The 17,003-nt window shown below is 39.3% G+C and overlaps 1 protein-coding gene across 8 annotated transcripts in view; it reads right to left on the bottom strand.

The window, feature by feature from the left end:
- The window catches only part of tcf4 (transcription factor 4), a 197,530-nt gene that overhangs the window by 95,784 nt on the left and 84,743 nt on the right, over positions 1-17,003 (bottom strand). For 6 of the 8 annotated variants that reach the window (XM_029516638.1, XM_029516634.1, XM_029516639.1 and 3 more), the window contains one exon: positions 8,212-8,270. In XM_029516638.1, the coding sequence (XP_029372498.1) occupies positions 8,212-8,270 (59 nt within the window). Of the gene's footprint in view, positions 1-7,070; positions 7,074-8,066; positions 8,070-8,211; positions 8,271-17,003 lie in introns of all 8 variants that reach the window. The other 2 variants (XM_029516636.1, XM_029516640.1) reach the window with 2 other exon arrangements.

Raw genomic sequence — 17,003 nt, 5'->3', positions numbered from 1 at the left:
CAGCACTGGTTTTCACAGCAGGGCAATGCTCCATGTCAAGGTGTAGGTATGCCAATGAAGGTGTTAATGGTCAGTCGCGGATGCTGTCACAGCCAACCCAATGTCCAAACCTGAAAAACACCTTAAACTCTGAAACATACTCAAAGTCACAAACTGCCAAATGACAAAGCTGGAACTTTTGGAGACTGGAATTAAGTCAGCGGACATCAATGGTAGCCATTAATACAGGGCATTACCATGCATGAAGGCCGTGATTGAAAATCCACAGAAAACATTTATTTCTTAACTCTGCTTGGTCAAAATATTCATATTTTACTAACGTTTGCATCATTCAACATCCCAAAACATTCTGTCCATCTTTTATATGGCAATACTTGACAGGTTTCCAAGCAAAGTCTTGAGAATTGCCCAGTATGTTAGAGGAGGTTTGCTGCTGAAAACTGAGCTACAAAAGCGTGGCAAGTCATCTGAAAAACTTGACAGTTTGTGGAGAAACAGGATGGAAATGTCCCAATCCACCGGCCATGAGAGGTCACCAAGCAGTTTGCTGAGGCTGCCATCAGCCACATGGCTTCATGACCAGATCTCAATCCAAATGAAGCCCTAAAATAATCCAAGATCAAGACCAAAACCAAGATGTTCTGTTGTTTTTGTGAATACAAACTCCCTGAAGCTTACTTCAGCAGGAATATTGTGCAGATGATATATAATTGTGTTTTATTAGTCTTCATTTAAACAAGGCCTTTATTAATTGGCTACTCTGGAATTCTTATACTGATTAGATTCTTTAATAACATTCATCAGCATTTTAGTACATTTTTCCTTAAAACATGTTTAAAAAATATTCTGAGCATGCAATTTGTTGATGTAGCCTCATGTCTCTGTTTAAAAGTCCCTCGCAGAAATCACAGTCTTATGATCGCAAACATGCACACAAATTCAAGAAAACCCCACAATGTTTTCTCCTGTTGGGGTTTTTCAAGATTCCTGTAATTTTTCCACAAAAAGTTGAAACGTATTGCAGGAACAGAAAAATTGAAAGAGATGGTAATTAACACATCAAAGAATTTGCATTGATTGCTTCTAGATTCTTTGGAGACATTAGCAAAGAACTTCTATACTCTTTATGACTGGCTTGAGTGACTTCTTTTTCATCTTTTGTTTAATTGGCAGTATGGAAGCAATTGGTGCTTTAATATTATATTTATCATTATTTATGTTGTTATTATTTTGTGTGTTACCACAATTGTACTACAAGAAGTACTCTGCAAAGTGCAATGCAATTTCTGAAGTGCCTACACATAAATGCTAGAGATTCTACAGGGAATACTTTAATGCATTTCCATATAGGCCAGCCACATGAAGACCCTGACACGAAGAGACAAGGGGAGAGAATGAACGGCTGAGCTGTGTTCAGTACTCATCGGAGAACTCTCCCTCCCTCCCTGTCTGCAGTCTCTTGACCTGTCAGAGGTGTGGAGGTCAGTATGTTTGGAGAGTCCTCAGAGTATTTAGAGGAGCAGTTGAGCTTGTTAAGGACTGATGAAGAGTGAGCAGGAAGCTGAGGACAACACACCTGCTACTGTTTCAGCAGGTGATGGACACTCAACACACTGACTCCAGTCCTGTAGCTGATGCGTGGAGCTGCACAGCTTTAATTACTAACGCTATTATCCATGACAGATACGGTCTGTCTTTTTATTTTAATATTGCTAATCACATGCATGCTATTGTGTGCCTGAAAAAGTGTAGACCTGTGCTTTCATTAAAGTCTATCTGTATGTATATGTGCATGCGTGTATGTGTGTGTGTGTAATGTTAAGCAAGTAACTGCTACTTCTAAGCTCCTCTGAAACTCTCAGCTTCAAAACGAATCCTTCAGCATTTTCCACTGACTGACGTGTATGTATGTGTGTGTGTGTGTTTGTGTCTAGGGTTACAGGCTTTTTTTTTTTCATGTTTCATTCCACCAGAATCTCACATTCAGACCACTGCTGCCTCAGCTGTAGCTGCTGGCCCACAACTAACCTACTGATCTGTGAGGCGATAACTGGATGACAGGCATGCTTTGGTGTGGCTTTGTGTGTGTGTGTGTGTGTGTGTGCGTGCAGCTCATACAGTGGCCTTAGCTTGAATGAGCAACAAAGTGAAGGATAAGGGAAAAAATTGAGGGAGGGGAGAAATGATGAAAAACAGCAAGAGGAATAGGAGAGTGTGGGCGACAGAGGGAATGGGAGACTGTCTGAGTGACGGACAGTGTGATGAAGGAGGATCATCTTCTCATATCCTTTCATTCTGATGATGTGACGCTCTCTGCTTATGGAGACAGAATGTCCCTTCAGATAACTTCAGTTAGCAAGGATAGACTAGGCAAGCTAGGTGTGCATGCACGTGTGCGCGTTTGTGTAGTAGCTGTACATTATTCTACCCATGAGGGTGGTTCTGCTGTGGTTATGGGAGTTAAGGTGATCCTCACAGCAGCTGTGAAGCCACAGAAAACCCCATAAAATGAGGGAAGAACAAACAACATGCCGCTGATTGAGCTGGTGGATGGGGTTGGGTGAGGTGGATTCCAAGTCTGAAGCTGGAGTCAAGCTTAGCCAAGCAGGGGGGAAACAGCTAGACTGACTCTCACATGCTGCAGGAGCAAGAGCTCAGTGGTTCTGAGCAGCATCTCCATTAGCTGCCGAGCAACCTCGCTGTGGTGACCAAAATCTGAGGAGTGGCTTCATCCTTTGCCTGTTGTTTACTGTGACAAAACAGAGGAGATATTCTTGGAAAGGAGGCCAATAACCAACATCCACCATAACATCAAACAGCTGCTTCACCAGTTTAGGCAGCTAAAACCACCTGGAAGAAGTCTGGGGAAGATGGTGATCACAGCTGAGAGAAGCTGATGGTTTTAGTTGGAGGGCAACAGGATGTGAGCAGCAGTATTTAGTCATACACTTACTACACCCTCACCTCCCTCTCCTGCTGTACTTCGCTTCTCAGCAAAGACACTCATGATTCGCTCGCCCATAAAACATCCTTGTCAGGAGATGGAGCTAGACAAAGGTTGTTTTACACAGTTTGACCAGACAACCAATTGCAGTTGTTCCTCTAATGAAGCCAGCCCCACCCTTGTAAAATTGCCAGCTACTGTACATCCCTGACAGGTGTGAAAATTCTTGTGGCATGTGATAACTAAGCTTTAAAATAACTGTCAAATCAATTGCAGTATGAAACTCAACGCTGTCACTCATGGCCGATAGTCTCTTACTCTTAAGAAAGCATCAGCAAAGGAGGTGAGCTGCTTTTTCAGCTAAACTCGACGTGACATATTTTTTTTTTCAATGGCTCTCTGACTAGCTATGAAAATCTACAAATCTATGTCAATAGAGCAAACTCAATTTTCCCGATTCATGTAACATTGAGATGCATGTGAGTATATAAAATGTACATGTTTAACTGTTCAATCCATGATGTTACATGTGTGCGAAGATGCATGTCACCTTCTGCCAGTGCATGATAGGTTTTGGTTTTGGAGGGGGTTTGGATGTTTTTAGGGGAGCAGGGCTGGCTGTTGGGGGGTTGGGCTCATACCTTGGCATGAGGCCATGTTTCCCATCCCCCACCACTCATTTAGAGCTTGGAGAGATTCACTACAAATCTGTCAGGTTTCTAGTTCGCACACCCTGTACAAGCAGCCAATGGAGTCCGAGTACAAGTACCAAAGAGGACAAAAAGCTCTGTTGTGTAAATTGTGCCCCTTCAAAGAAATGTGTCCACCACTGGACCATCCATCTACCTTCACACTTGACGACATAGTCATGAGCACAGGGAACTCCTCACAGAGGTCAGAAACAAAGGCATGACAGGCGAACAGCGCCATCAAAAATTTTATGTGTCAATGAAAAACACACATTGATGATGGAAAACATATTCATATTCTATCATATCAATCACAACACTTAAAATGAGAACGCAAACCGATGTTCTGAAGCCTCCAGTCTGTCATTTGTCCATCTGCCATCATGCTCTTTGAAACCAGAAGAAAACGTATTTGGGGGAAAAGGTGGAGCCAAGGAGGAGTGAACCAGTGTAGCCACGCCCCCAACCCATCCCCTGTGCTATGGTCTGTTTTATTGTCAAACTCACTCTGTGTTGACTAGGTATACAGACAGTCTATGTTCTAGATCTTTATTCCAATGCAACTGCAAGATTTCTGTCAAATTCATTATCTTGGCCAAGACCAGTCTGGGGTTGCTTTTATGTCAACTTGCAGAAATAACAACTGTTAAATTGACACATTTCATGGACTTAGATGACAAATGTTAACCCAACAGCGCCAACCACTCCCACAGCTTCTGTGTCCACTTCCAAAAGGACAGATACATCAGTCACTGGCGACTGGTCATGGGAGAACAGCCCACCCTGCCAAAAAAGAAATGAGCTAACAAACCATCTGAATAATGTAATGAAAATAAAATGATAATTCTGTAACATTACCAAACCGATTTTTTTGGAGCTCAGTTGAAAATTTACAGATGTGTGCTTGGTACTGAACAAAAACAAAATAAATGAGGTTTACATTTACAACCATCCCACTCTGAGATAAAATTTGGAACAAAAATGTTGAACCAAAACCTAAATTAACTCAAAACTGCAGTGGTAGAAGTCTATTTGATTTGGTCAGAGATTGGTTGAATGAAGTGGGGTTACTGGAAATCTTCCTGCTGTTGGAGTGAACTTATCCTCCCCGCTACGTTGTTTTTTTATTTTAAATTATTATTATTATTATTATTGTTTCTCTCTTTCACTCACAGCTGAGGATGAAGCCAAAGGATTTTGGACTTCAGCCCAGCATGTAAATATATCTGCCATTTCCAAACAATTTCCATCAGGAGCAATTCAAACTGTGTAGCAGGATAATTTGACAGCCGCCCAGTAGGAAAATGGCCAGTGAGGCAGTAATGTTTGATTTATTTCTTATTTTTGTCTTCTATGGTTTGCTGTAGCTTTGTAAAAAGGCCACAGCTGGATATGAGAGGTGGTTATAAATAAAAGACCAGTGAGTCGCTGATAAATGGATGGATGGATGGATTGATGGAGCAATCAAGTGAACAAATGAATTGCCAGATGAGTAAATGAATTGGGTAAATGCATGAACACTGAATGGATGAGTGTTCAGATGGATAAAAGTGGCACCAAGTGATTGGAAGACAACAACGTGTGTGAACGAATGAGGGCTCAGAATGCTTAACTCTGTGGACGGATAAGTTAACAAACCACCTGACATGGGCGATCAAGGGAACAATGGAGTGAGTGAGTGAGATGAACAAACAGATGACTGAACTATTTATGGGTGAATACATGACTAGGGATGGGAATCGAAAACTGGTTCTTGTTAAAAACCAGTTCCCAGTGTTTCAATTCCTTGGAATTGTTTGCAAAATTTTGCAAACGATCCCCTAATCAATTCCAGTGGGCATGAATGGCGTCGTGGTGACGTCATTCACCAGTGCAGCCAGCAGGAAACGCTCGAAAGTTTGATTACATTTCAGGAGAAAGGATGACAACAGGGCAACTTGCAATACTTAGATATTTCATCAAACAGAGGAAATGCTTCGGAATATTAAATAAATGGGCCTCTTAGGCCCTCACTGGTTGGTTTGTAAGGTCATGTTACTTGTAAACTAAACAAAGTTGATGCTAATCTCTTTTTTTTCCAAATGAGAATTGATAAGATTCAAAGCAGAATTGAAAATGGAATCAGAATCGGAAAAATCTTTCCCAGATGAATGAATAAAATGAATGAGCAGATAAATTAAACAATTTACATGGCCCAGTCTGCAGAGGCTTGAAGCTGTGTTTAAGGGACCTTTTTGTCAACTTAATATTAAAGTAATAACTACATGTTCTTTTATCATGCTCTTTTGCAACAACAGCCTAATTTCAATAATGTAGAAGTATTTCAATCTTTTTCTTAGGGACACACTTCTCTGACATCATCTCTCATGGTGTCTACCTGATTGAGTGGCAAAATGTTTGTGACATAAAGGCTTAAAAAGCTGCACACTTGAAAAAAACTGTTAAAGTGTAAGAAGTTATGACAGGTTCAGATCTGGACTGTCAGAAGCTTATTGATGACCTGAACTTGTAAGGGAATCAGGCTTTCCTGTTGCAGGAGCTCAGCCAAAGCAGAAAAAAAAAAATCTGTAAAAACAAAAAGCACCACTTTTTGCTTTGCTGAATTTCTTGTGTCATCACACAGACTACATTTTCTGGAGTTTGATGTTTGAGTGGGAGGAGGTTACTAACAGGTCACACTACATTTTTATGGTGGCTGTAGTGCTCCCATTCAAATTAAGTCCAGGCTGAAGGTATGTGTGCAGACGACTGGCTCATTAGACATGTTCAACTTAAATCCTCATCACAAATTTACTAATATGAAATCAACAAAAGTACCACATGTGCTGTATCAGCTGTTGCTACTACCACACAGCAGCATGTACAAGCAACGTGCATCCAAAAGTAATAAAGCTGTTTGAAAAGTTTACAGACAACTAGGAAAGGTGATGCGTCTGCATATGTGAAATACTGTGCAATTGCTGTAAATCTCCTGTGAGAATAACCAGCTTTCAATCAACCTGAAGTTCAAACATCAGCGTAACAGCTCATGATCGGTAACATCTTTAAGAACAACTTTGGGTTTCATAGGCAAGAAAATATAACTGTTTGATAAGCTTTCATTAATGGATGTTCTAGACTTTTCAAAAAAAAAAAAAAAAAAATCCCCAACATCAGACTCAATCAACAGGTCCAACAGCCTGCACTGGAATGGAACGTATGTGATTTCATTTCAAAAAGCGAAAGGTGGTCATCAAATTAAAGTCTCTGGCTGTTTAATTTTCTAACTGCAGAATCAAACAGCAACATCTGTACATGTTTTTAATCATTGGCGTGTATCTTATCATGACTGCATATGGTCCAATGGAAGGGAGAAGGAGGTTTCAGTGCAGAGCCTAAACCTGGCCATTACCAAAAGTCCTCTTTACACCTCCTATGACTAAAAGTTCTCATACTACCTGCTGCTGCCATGACAGATGACAACTACACCTTTTTAAAGCAATTAGTCGTTAAAGTATCAATAAAAAAATCATTTGTTATATGAAGTTTGGAATTTATGATGAAGTTTGATGTCTCTCTGGAAAAAAAAAACCCCAACAACATAAAAACGGGAACAGCTGTTGTTTATATTATTCATGAAGATGATTGACACCTAAGAAGTTGTTGGCGCTGCATAGTTTATTCTGTGAACTTTAAAGAACTAACAATGCTGATGATAATAAAAGCAGAGTCACCCGTTTGCACTGTTACCTGCATGATATAAAGACACTTGTAATGATTTAAAGCTCACTTTGTCTCACTGGAGTGGCTCTGACACAGGTAAATTCTTTATTGTGATTGCTACTGTTTTCCGTTTTTTTAACTTGCAGTCAATCAATGAAATGTAATTCGTGAGGATGAGCAAACCGAAGTCACACTCAACCATTGGCTTTTAGCTCACGGCACAGTCAGAGGTGTGTGTATGGATCAGTTGGCAAAACCTTATTTACATTTCAAAAAGAAAAGATGTCATTATACCTAAAAGTGATTATTCCTGTAAGAACCTCTTCTTCCTGATCGAAGGGGTCATAGCCCTACCTCTGCAACTGCTACACTAATATGACAGTTGTAAGAACATACCCGCTTTTAATGTTCCAAATAAAAGGAAGGAATTCACTTGCATGTTCAGTTTCACAATAACCTTAAGGCCACAAGTGTCATCATCAATAAGGCTGATCAATAACCAACGTCATGCCTCACTTGTCTGCTAGTTGTCTCTCTGCTTTCACTGAGAACAAGCTACATGCTAATTCAGATGGAAGTTGTCAAATAAGCATTAGCCACATGCTGAACGTTTATCTGAAAACAACGAAGAAAACAGCATTGCCATGGCACAAGTTTGCTCTCTCGCCGAGGACAGTGTGCGGGATACTGAGCCAGGTCCTTGATCTCTGGGACTGAACGTCTTCTACCACTGGCTTCAGCTCAAACTCACAGTTTCCCTCTACTATCTCTATCTATATTTACCTCTTTCACATGCAAAAAAGACAATAAAGCTATGGGACACCTGTTTAGCTTAAAAAAGGACATAAAGAAAAGAAAAAAAAGAGAGAGACTAACCTGGTGGCAGTGTGGGTTGGATTCTCTGCCGTACGAATATGAACTCCTATCTGTTTTACCTGCAGGAGGAAGAAGAGAACAGAGAGCAGGCATTAAGAACAGCAGATCACCTTAGTGAGACATTCTCATCTTTAGGACAAGCAACCGAAATTCCAAACATCCATTTGTCCACCCATCCATCCAAATCAAAATTGTGCCAGTCTGCTCACTTGCTCATTCTGTGGGGAGCCTGACCCAAGTGTAAAGTCGATGTCAGTCTCAAGGTGGACTCAAGAGTCTGTTTTTAAGCTGTGTTTTATTATGACATATGTGCAACCCAAAAACATGTTCAAAACAAAAGAACACGCATAAACAGGTGACTCAACCAAACAGAACGAAAGTGAACTGAAAGTAACTTAAGTTAAATTAACAATAACACTCATAACATGGCATCACTGGTGATGTGGGTCAGGGTATAACTGCAGGAGGTGTTGCAGCAACCCTTCTTTTGGCAAGGCAAGTAGCACTAAAGAGCCCCTCAATTTGTCAAACTTAAAGACGTACTAATAAAGGATAACTTCATAATTGTGTGTGTTTCATTTTACACAAATTAATTTGATGAAAGCAAAAAAAACAAACAAACAAACAAACAAACAACATAACACGGGATACCTAGGCATCTGCAACTTGTTGAATAACTAAACAAACTGACAAATACAGAATCCTCACCAAATGTCAACCCACTGTAAAATCATCCACTTGTTTGTGAGCTGCTGCTTTGAAGCCCCCGGTTTGTAATTAGTCTGTTGCCTTGTTGGTTTTTTTGAACCAGTATAAACCACAGAGAACATACAGAACATGCATCTGACCTACTCTGTACACTAATCTGATCGGGTGGTAGAGACTTTCAGTCACACAGCAGCCATATCCCCTAATTCATAACCCTATTCTCTCCGTAACTCCATCAGCTTTATGGTCTATTTTTCTCTCCATGGGACCATCGTTTCAAAATGACCGTCATGTTTGGTTGGAAAAACTTAAAACTAAAAACTGAGACCATAAATTCATTAGGAAAACATTTAGTGAGCTAATAAAAACAAGTGAGAAGTAGGGTCATTTTCTCATAACCTTCAATACAATTGAACTTCTTTTCCAACCACCTGATGGTAATTGGATGGAATGAAAGTTTTTTCGGCTCTGGGATGTTTATATTATATGCTGTATATGGTCACTCACTCTGACCAAATTTATGACTTTCCTGGATTTTCACTGGGCAAAGCCACTGTCAATCAATATTCCATCCAATCAGAGTTATTGCAGTCGAAGAGGCCGTTGTTGGTAGCACTTATCCACCCTTTCTGTCAGATTATGCTGAAAAGAATGCTTATGAAACATATGAAACCTATGCTGCCTAAAGTTATTTTGTGGTGGACGTAGGTAGCTGGCTTGTAGTTAGCCGTTGTTTTGAGGTGTTCCTCCTGGTCCTTAATGAACAACGAAAGCGCATATTCCGAATAATCCCAATAATTTGGTGGAGGATCGTCTGCTCTGACATTTTCTGGCCCCAAGCTGCGCACGCATTCTCGCTCAGCTCTGAATGTTTGTGTACAATGAAGGGAGCTGTAGAGGGTGCTGACTGCACTGTCTTTATGCATTCCTTTAAGATATATAACTTTACTTCACACTGCTGGTTTTTTAATGATAAAGTAAAATGTTGATTGACCAATTGTTGAAATATTCCTGGGTTCTTTTTCTCAGAAATTGGTTCACAATTTGCTTGGGAAACCTGTTTTCACTCTGAAACAGCTGAAACAAATTTTTCCTGTCCGGAGTCTTCCCGCTGTGACTGTGTATGTATTTGCTGTATGTTTTCTCCCAGCATAAAAAAACTGTCATCTGCTATCTGCACATCTGCACTCCATAGATCCACGCACAGACAGAAACACACTTTGTCTTACAAGATCCTGCCTTGACAACAAAAACATCACTTTCATTCCTCACTGTCTTTCAGGTACAGATTTAGCTACTTTGCAGCAAACAAATAAAACAAATGAAACATGGGAAAAAATGTCCTATCTGTCTCTGATCACTGTTGCTGATTCTGTAAAATGTTCCAGTTGTCTACACTCACATGGATGAGGCACTGATTGAAATCCTCAGCTTTCCAGAGAATATGTTGAAGAGGAAATTCACCTGTCAGCTCTTTACTGGTGTTTACCATCAACACTCTCCCCTTGTCTTCCTGTATCCTCCTGGACACGTGTTAGTCTGTGGGGACCGTATGTGGTAGAAACTCAGCACAAATGAAAAACCACCTACAAGCTCCATATGGAATATGGCCACTCCATGATCATCACAGAGCCGCTGCAGTTATGGGTAGATGCATATAAAATTATATGTTGTGTCATTTTAACAACTCCATAAAGAGTTTGTGTGAGTTTGTGTACCTATATGTGACGTGCTTCGATGTAACTCTGTAATGATATAAATAAATTGAGTAAATAGATTTGATTTGATTTTCAAGTTGAACTCTGTGGTCAGCCTCTCTGGACACTGAGGAGACCGAGCTTTCATTTCTTCCATAGTGGAGTTTTACATCACATTAACAAATGAGGTGGGTTCAGATGTATCCCAAATATTTTCCAATTCCAGACCAAGTGCTTTCCAGAAAAGATGATCAAAATGTTCCCAACAAACACCCCAGCAACTATGCTTTAAAAAGGTGTAATTGCCTAACAACAACCTAACAACAAACTAACAACCATCAGTTACCTAACAACAAATTAACAACAATCTAACAACCATCACTTACCCAACAACAACCTGACAACCATCTAACAACCATCAGTTACCTAACAACAACCTAACAACAATCCAATAACCACCTAACAACAACCTAACAGCAATCCAACAACCACCAGTTACCTAACAACAACTTAACAACAATCTAACAACCATCACTTACCTAAAAACCATCTAACAACCACCAGTTACCTAACAATAACCTAACAACAATCCAACAACCACCAAACAACAACCTAACCCACCATTTAAGAACCACCAAATACATATCTAACAACAACCTAACAACCTTCTAATCATCGCATAAAACTTGAAACTGAAGTCCTGCTCACAGCTCACAATGTCAGTGCAGCTGAGATATTACAGAGACAGAAAGCTCAGATTTTATGATACAGTGTACATTGTCCTGTCAGCCAACCTGCAGTGTTGGTGGATGACCTAACAGCCGCAGGGTCAGGGCTCCTACCGTAATGGCTCACTGTCTCCTAGCAGGAGTTCCTGGATTGACTCTCAGCTGGCATGTCCCTTCCCATTTCCTGTCTCTCTCGACTACGCTGTCAAATACCAGTGTCTAAAAAAAATAATCAGCCACATCATTGAGTTTCACATTTTTTCCTCTTAACAGAAAGTGAAGGAAAAGCTAAATAATAAATAACATATACAATAATACAATAATAAACAAATGCTGATCACACCTTCTAAAGGGTGCATGCCATAGTCCTGACAGCCATTTCACCATCAACAACTTGGCCAGAATTTATTTAAGAAATGGTTGCTGTTTGTATATACAGTACTGTCTTACATAGTGCTGATCTAGTATTTATAAAAAGGAAAACTGAATTTACTGTCTTGTTTTATGTGATTTTATTGATATACAAAAGTATGGTTTTGTATTAGCTGGATTTCTTTTTGGCTTTCCCCCCTTTGTACTCTGCAGGTCTTTTAAACCCACAGCTCCAGTACGTCTGCTGCACAGTTTATGGCTGTGAAAAAATAGAGTGCAGACATCCTCACCTTCCCGACTGTGTTTATAGAACATCTTTGCTCAAACACGTTTAAACATGTGTTTGACTGAAATCAAACATCAGAGCCCTTTAAACACAGGCCAAGAATAGATCATTACATGACAAGAAGGTGAAGCCTCTTTGGCAGGTAACCGACCATCGTTTTTAATACACAAACTGAGCAAGTCTGGCTGTGAAAAAAGGTGTCTGATGAATTTCGAAAATGCACCGACAGCCGCTGCATATAGAAAACAAAGCTAATTTCCTCTCCAGCTTCTAAACAAGCTTTCCCTCTCCTTCAAGCTGCGGGACCGCTACGGTGACTATTTTTACCACACAGACCTTCATTTTGGATAAAACCTTAAATCTTCAGCCAGTCTAAATATCAAACCATGGTTAGTGTGTAATTACATTCTGCGGTCGGTGCAGCCATTCGAGATGAAATGGAGGGGTTTCATAGCGAGCGTATGTGGAGGAAAATGAAGCGTGTACGTGGTGAGGGGTTTGAATCAGGCGTGTATAGACCAGCACTGAATACATGCCAACATGGTAGTCGATGCAGAAGAGGTTGATAATTACAGGCGTACAGAATGGGAATGTGGTCGACTGTGTGTGTGTGTGTGTGTGTGTCTGTGTATTTTTGTGTGTGACCAATACAGCGGCCTCGGCTTCAGCTTTGACTGATGCCAGCTGGACCCGTTTGGCACGTATACAAAGACTCCCACACACACACACAAAGTATTGGAAATTACCAGTATAAAAGCACACACACTCAAATATGTGTAAGCATGTACAATACACACACACACACACACAGCACATCATGCACATGGCACTGACATATATAAATACGCAAAAACAACCATATTTAAAAAACTAATACACACACACACACACACACACACACACACAGATCCATTCAGATTTGACATTGCATACACCGCTGCAACAAATCCAAATATCTTTCATTCTTTATGCAATGAAAACACATACTTTCTGGTCACACTTCTAAATATTTGTGCAATGTGGAATTTCACATGACTAATATTATAATTCTCAAGCCGGTGAGAAAATATAATTTAGCTATTTTGAATTTGTCAAATGCGCAAAGGTCATAGTGTACACAGAAATTAATATGTAATAGATTATTTAAAAGAGATTTTATCCATTCATTTGAAAAAACAAACATTTCTTATGTTTCATTCTTTCCTTCCTTCTTCATCATCCCACACAGAAAGTGGGGTAATGTCAAGGAATTTACCTTTTTTTTTCATTGTGTTACAAAAATTCTCTCTTTTAAACACACAACATAATATTTAGCTGGAAAATACCCAATATTGCACAGTGTGTTTCACCACCAATCCTTTCATGGTTCACTATAGCACCTTTTCTACAGAAAATCAACCAGCTTTAATTTAATTCATCCATAATTTCTTTTATGTATTCATTCATTAAGTAACTTATTTTGGTGCCTTCTGTAATACCTGAAATGTCCTGTCACAGGAAACAAAAGAGATAATTTATAATTACAGGGTTTAGGAGAAATGTAATCAGGTGGTCAGGTTTGTTTAGGTCTATTATGTTTTTACAAGGAAAGAAGGAAGCACACACACACACACACACACACACACACACAGCCACACTTTCACACATGCAGAGACAAACAAGCCTGTGTTATTTTGGATCAAGCTAGTTCATCTGTAAGTCCTCACTCCTCATCCTCTCCTCACGTTGCTTCCTTCAGATTCTGGATGTGAGTCCTTGACATGGAGGCATGCCAACATTGTTTCCTCTGCCAATAAATGCATTAATCTATTAATCTATTAATCTATCAGTCTATCAGTACACAAACACCATTCGACTGTATTGGTTCCTGAGTGAGTGTGTGAATTAAACATATGTGCTACTGAAGGCCTCTAATTATGAAAAATAAAAATGAAAAACTACAATCTCAAAAAAAAAAAAAAATCAGTTTCAATTTCTGTTGGCAGCTATGTGACACTTAAAAAGTAACAACAAAAATAAAAAATAATTATATTATAATTTGGGTGTGTCGATATTTTCCTCTTAACTGAATAATTGTGTATACACAGTAGCTCCTCTTCAATGGCTCACAGTCTGATCCATTAGGAAAAAAATGGAAACAGATCTTGTTAATCAGCACTAGTGTTTGTTTGCCTCCTGATATTTTACTATTTTCATAATATTTTTAAAAAAATTACCATTGTTTTCAAGTACATTTTTCTCGCAACAGATATATTGAAAACACAAGGACACAACTGGAATGTTGTATTGTGACTGTTTTGTGATACAATCTTCGATCATCATATTGACATCTCTGGTTATATGCTTTCAAAATGATTATTTTTCTAAATATGTAAATTATTAGTTTGTCCCAAAGTAAGTAACACTGAGATTTTAAAGAGTATTTGAAATACTGAAAAATAAATGAATAAACTTGAACAACTGCTCAACCCCAGCTCTCTTCTTCTGTCCGAAAGCGCTGACCTTTTCACCTACACCATCTCTGCCGCCGAGCTCATGTTATTACACACACAGACAAAAATGCCTGGTATTTTAATTTGGCTGTTAAAGAGAGAACAGCATTAAGGGAGGAAAAGACAGGCAGGGACGAAGCAAAGCAGGATGGGAAGGGTCAGCCACAAGATCACGCACCCCACCACAGTGTGAACGGATGCACACACGGAAACACACACACGCACACACAATAAAACTCATTAGATGAAGTGAAGTTGAAGTGAATTAGTTCTTAAAAGAGCCTTTGACCACTGACCCACTGACTCAATTATGACCCAAATGATCCAGTATTGTATTTTTCCGCGGATGAGGAAATTATAAAATTATATAGTTTAGACTAATAAAAAACAAGAAAACATGCTTATATCAAAAAATATAAATATGACATCTGACTGTTACATCATTATATAAAACGATAAAATCTATTCTGCATTCTGGCTCCAGTGTCATTCACACAGTCTTTTACGAGGCTATCGGACTACTTTGGATTGATTCCCAGCACAACCTCGTCCCACCTCCTCTCGATTTCCCTGTCATCCTTCCTACTCTCCAAAATAAAAGTACTTCAATGAACTTTTCTAGGTTTGTCAGCTTCACCAGGCTCATTTACAAACTGCTTTTTGATGTTATATTGGATTAATTTGTAGTTTGAAGGCCTCATATCAAGGGTTTTAATCATCAGAAGGAGCGCCTTCATGAAGCTCTTATGAAAGCGACATTCTAACCACACGGATATGAAGAAGGGTTCTGAAAAATCAGCGCATTCATCAAAAATCTTATTCCTAAACATGCAAACAGGAATGCTCTGCCATTTAGGAGTTTAGGAGTCTCAAACCACAGCAAGGCTTCAAATACCTTTGAAGCTTCATCCGCATTTGTAATCTTGGTCAAACCAATGATGTTCTTTACTCTTGTTGAGGTCTACTGGCTGTGTATCTTGTTCAGTTGTGGGCCGTTCAGCCAACATTCTGTCTATGATGAACCTTGTCAGCCAGTTGTTGACTCAAAAAATTTTTCAAAAAGGCTAATTTCATTGAATGATGCTTTCAGAGGGTCGCATCCAGTTTAGAAACCAAGAACATTATAATTAATGCATAGCAGGGAACCTCAGCTCATTCTTTGAAAAGTTTTGTTTGAAGGTTTCTCAAACCATTACAATACTTACTGGAACTTTTGAAATTAAGTTATCCTTTGAAAACTGTCCTCAGGAAGGCTTCTCAAACCACAAAACAACAGGGCTTTTCACCCACAGAGGGCTCATTAACAGAAGCAAGTATTTTCTGAATCACAAACCTAGACATCTCTGAGGTTTCTTTCGTATTTTTGTATTTGTACCTTGTCTTAGCTTAACAAATGCTAAAACTCTTGTCTACCTTTTGCTAGAATTTGTTGAATTTTTATAGGCCAGATGTGCTTGATACAAAAAAAAAATCCCAATTAAATCAATTACATTTACTTGAATGTGAAGTTATGAGTTTGTCAAAAATTATGGGTCAAAAAATGCACCCTGTTGGTCAAAATCTTGGTGCGGTACTAATTTGTTAATGAGTAAACATACTGAAAAGCTTGTTAATTTTCACGTAAAAATACCAAATTGTTTACTCATTACAGCTCGTCAAACATGAGGACATTTCAAATTCCTTGATTTCCTTTGATATCGTCATTAACTGAAATGCTCAGGGATTTGGTTGGTGCAACAAAATGCAGGAAAATCACTTTGGTCTCAATTAGTTTGCCACTGATATTTGTCCCTGTTTTTGACATATAAATAATAGAACTGATTCCAAAAATAACTGCTAATTTCAGCCTTACATGTAACCACACAAGCCTATTGGATTTGAAGCAGACATGGGAGCATTGCCTCTGTTGCAGCTCACTATGTCTAAATCTTTCCTTCTCTCAAATGTCAGCAAGCAGAATAAAAAAAGAAAAAAGATAAAAAAAATAAAAAAAAAACAAGATCAAATTCAAAATGATCTAAAAACAAACGGTGGACTATCTCAAAGATGCCCTGAAAAGACTCAACTCTGTTTCTGCCGATCTTTACATTTCTCTGAGGAAGTCCGCAGCGACATTTTTTCCAGACGCCAAAGGCTCACTGGGTGTGAGATGCAGCCCCAGATGAATTGCTGCTTGTTAGAGTGTGCTCGCTGCAGAGGTACAAAAGGTGGACGAACGGATGTCAGACCACTCTAGTGTCCAACACCCATAGAGAAATTGGTGAGCCAATCTCTGGTAATCTAAAAAGCCAAGAGACAGAGGCAAAACACAAATCCGCTACATTAGCAGGATGCTCTGATAGACTCTTATTATTGCACAACTTATTAAAAGGCTCTTCACTACACTGTACTTCCTCATGTAAACCAATGGATAAATCTTCATCCTGGAAAAACGTGTTTTAAAAGAGATTTAGGACGGCAGGCTAGATGGGACTCACATGGCTGACATAGGGGAGCCATAGTCTCCTTC

The sequence above is a fragment of the Echeneis naucrates genome, chromosome 12, assembly GCF_900963305.1.
Source record: "Echeneis naucrates chromosome 12, fEcheNa1.1, whole genome shotgun sequence".
In the NCBI taxonomy this organism is placed as follows: Eukaryota; Metazoa; Chordata; class Actinopteri; order Carangiformes; family Echeneidae; genus Echeneis; species Echeneis naucrates.
This window is presented reverse-complemented; position numbering and strand designations above follow the sequence as displayed.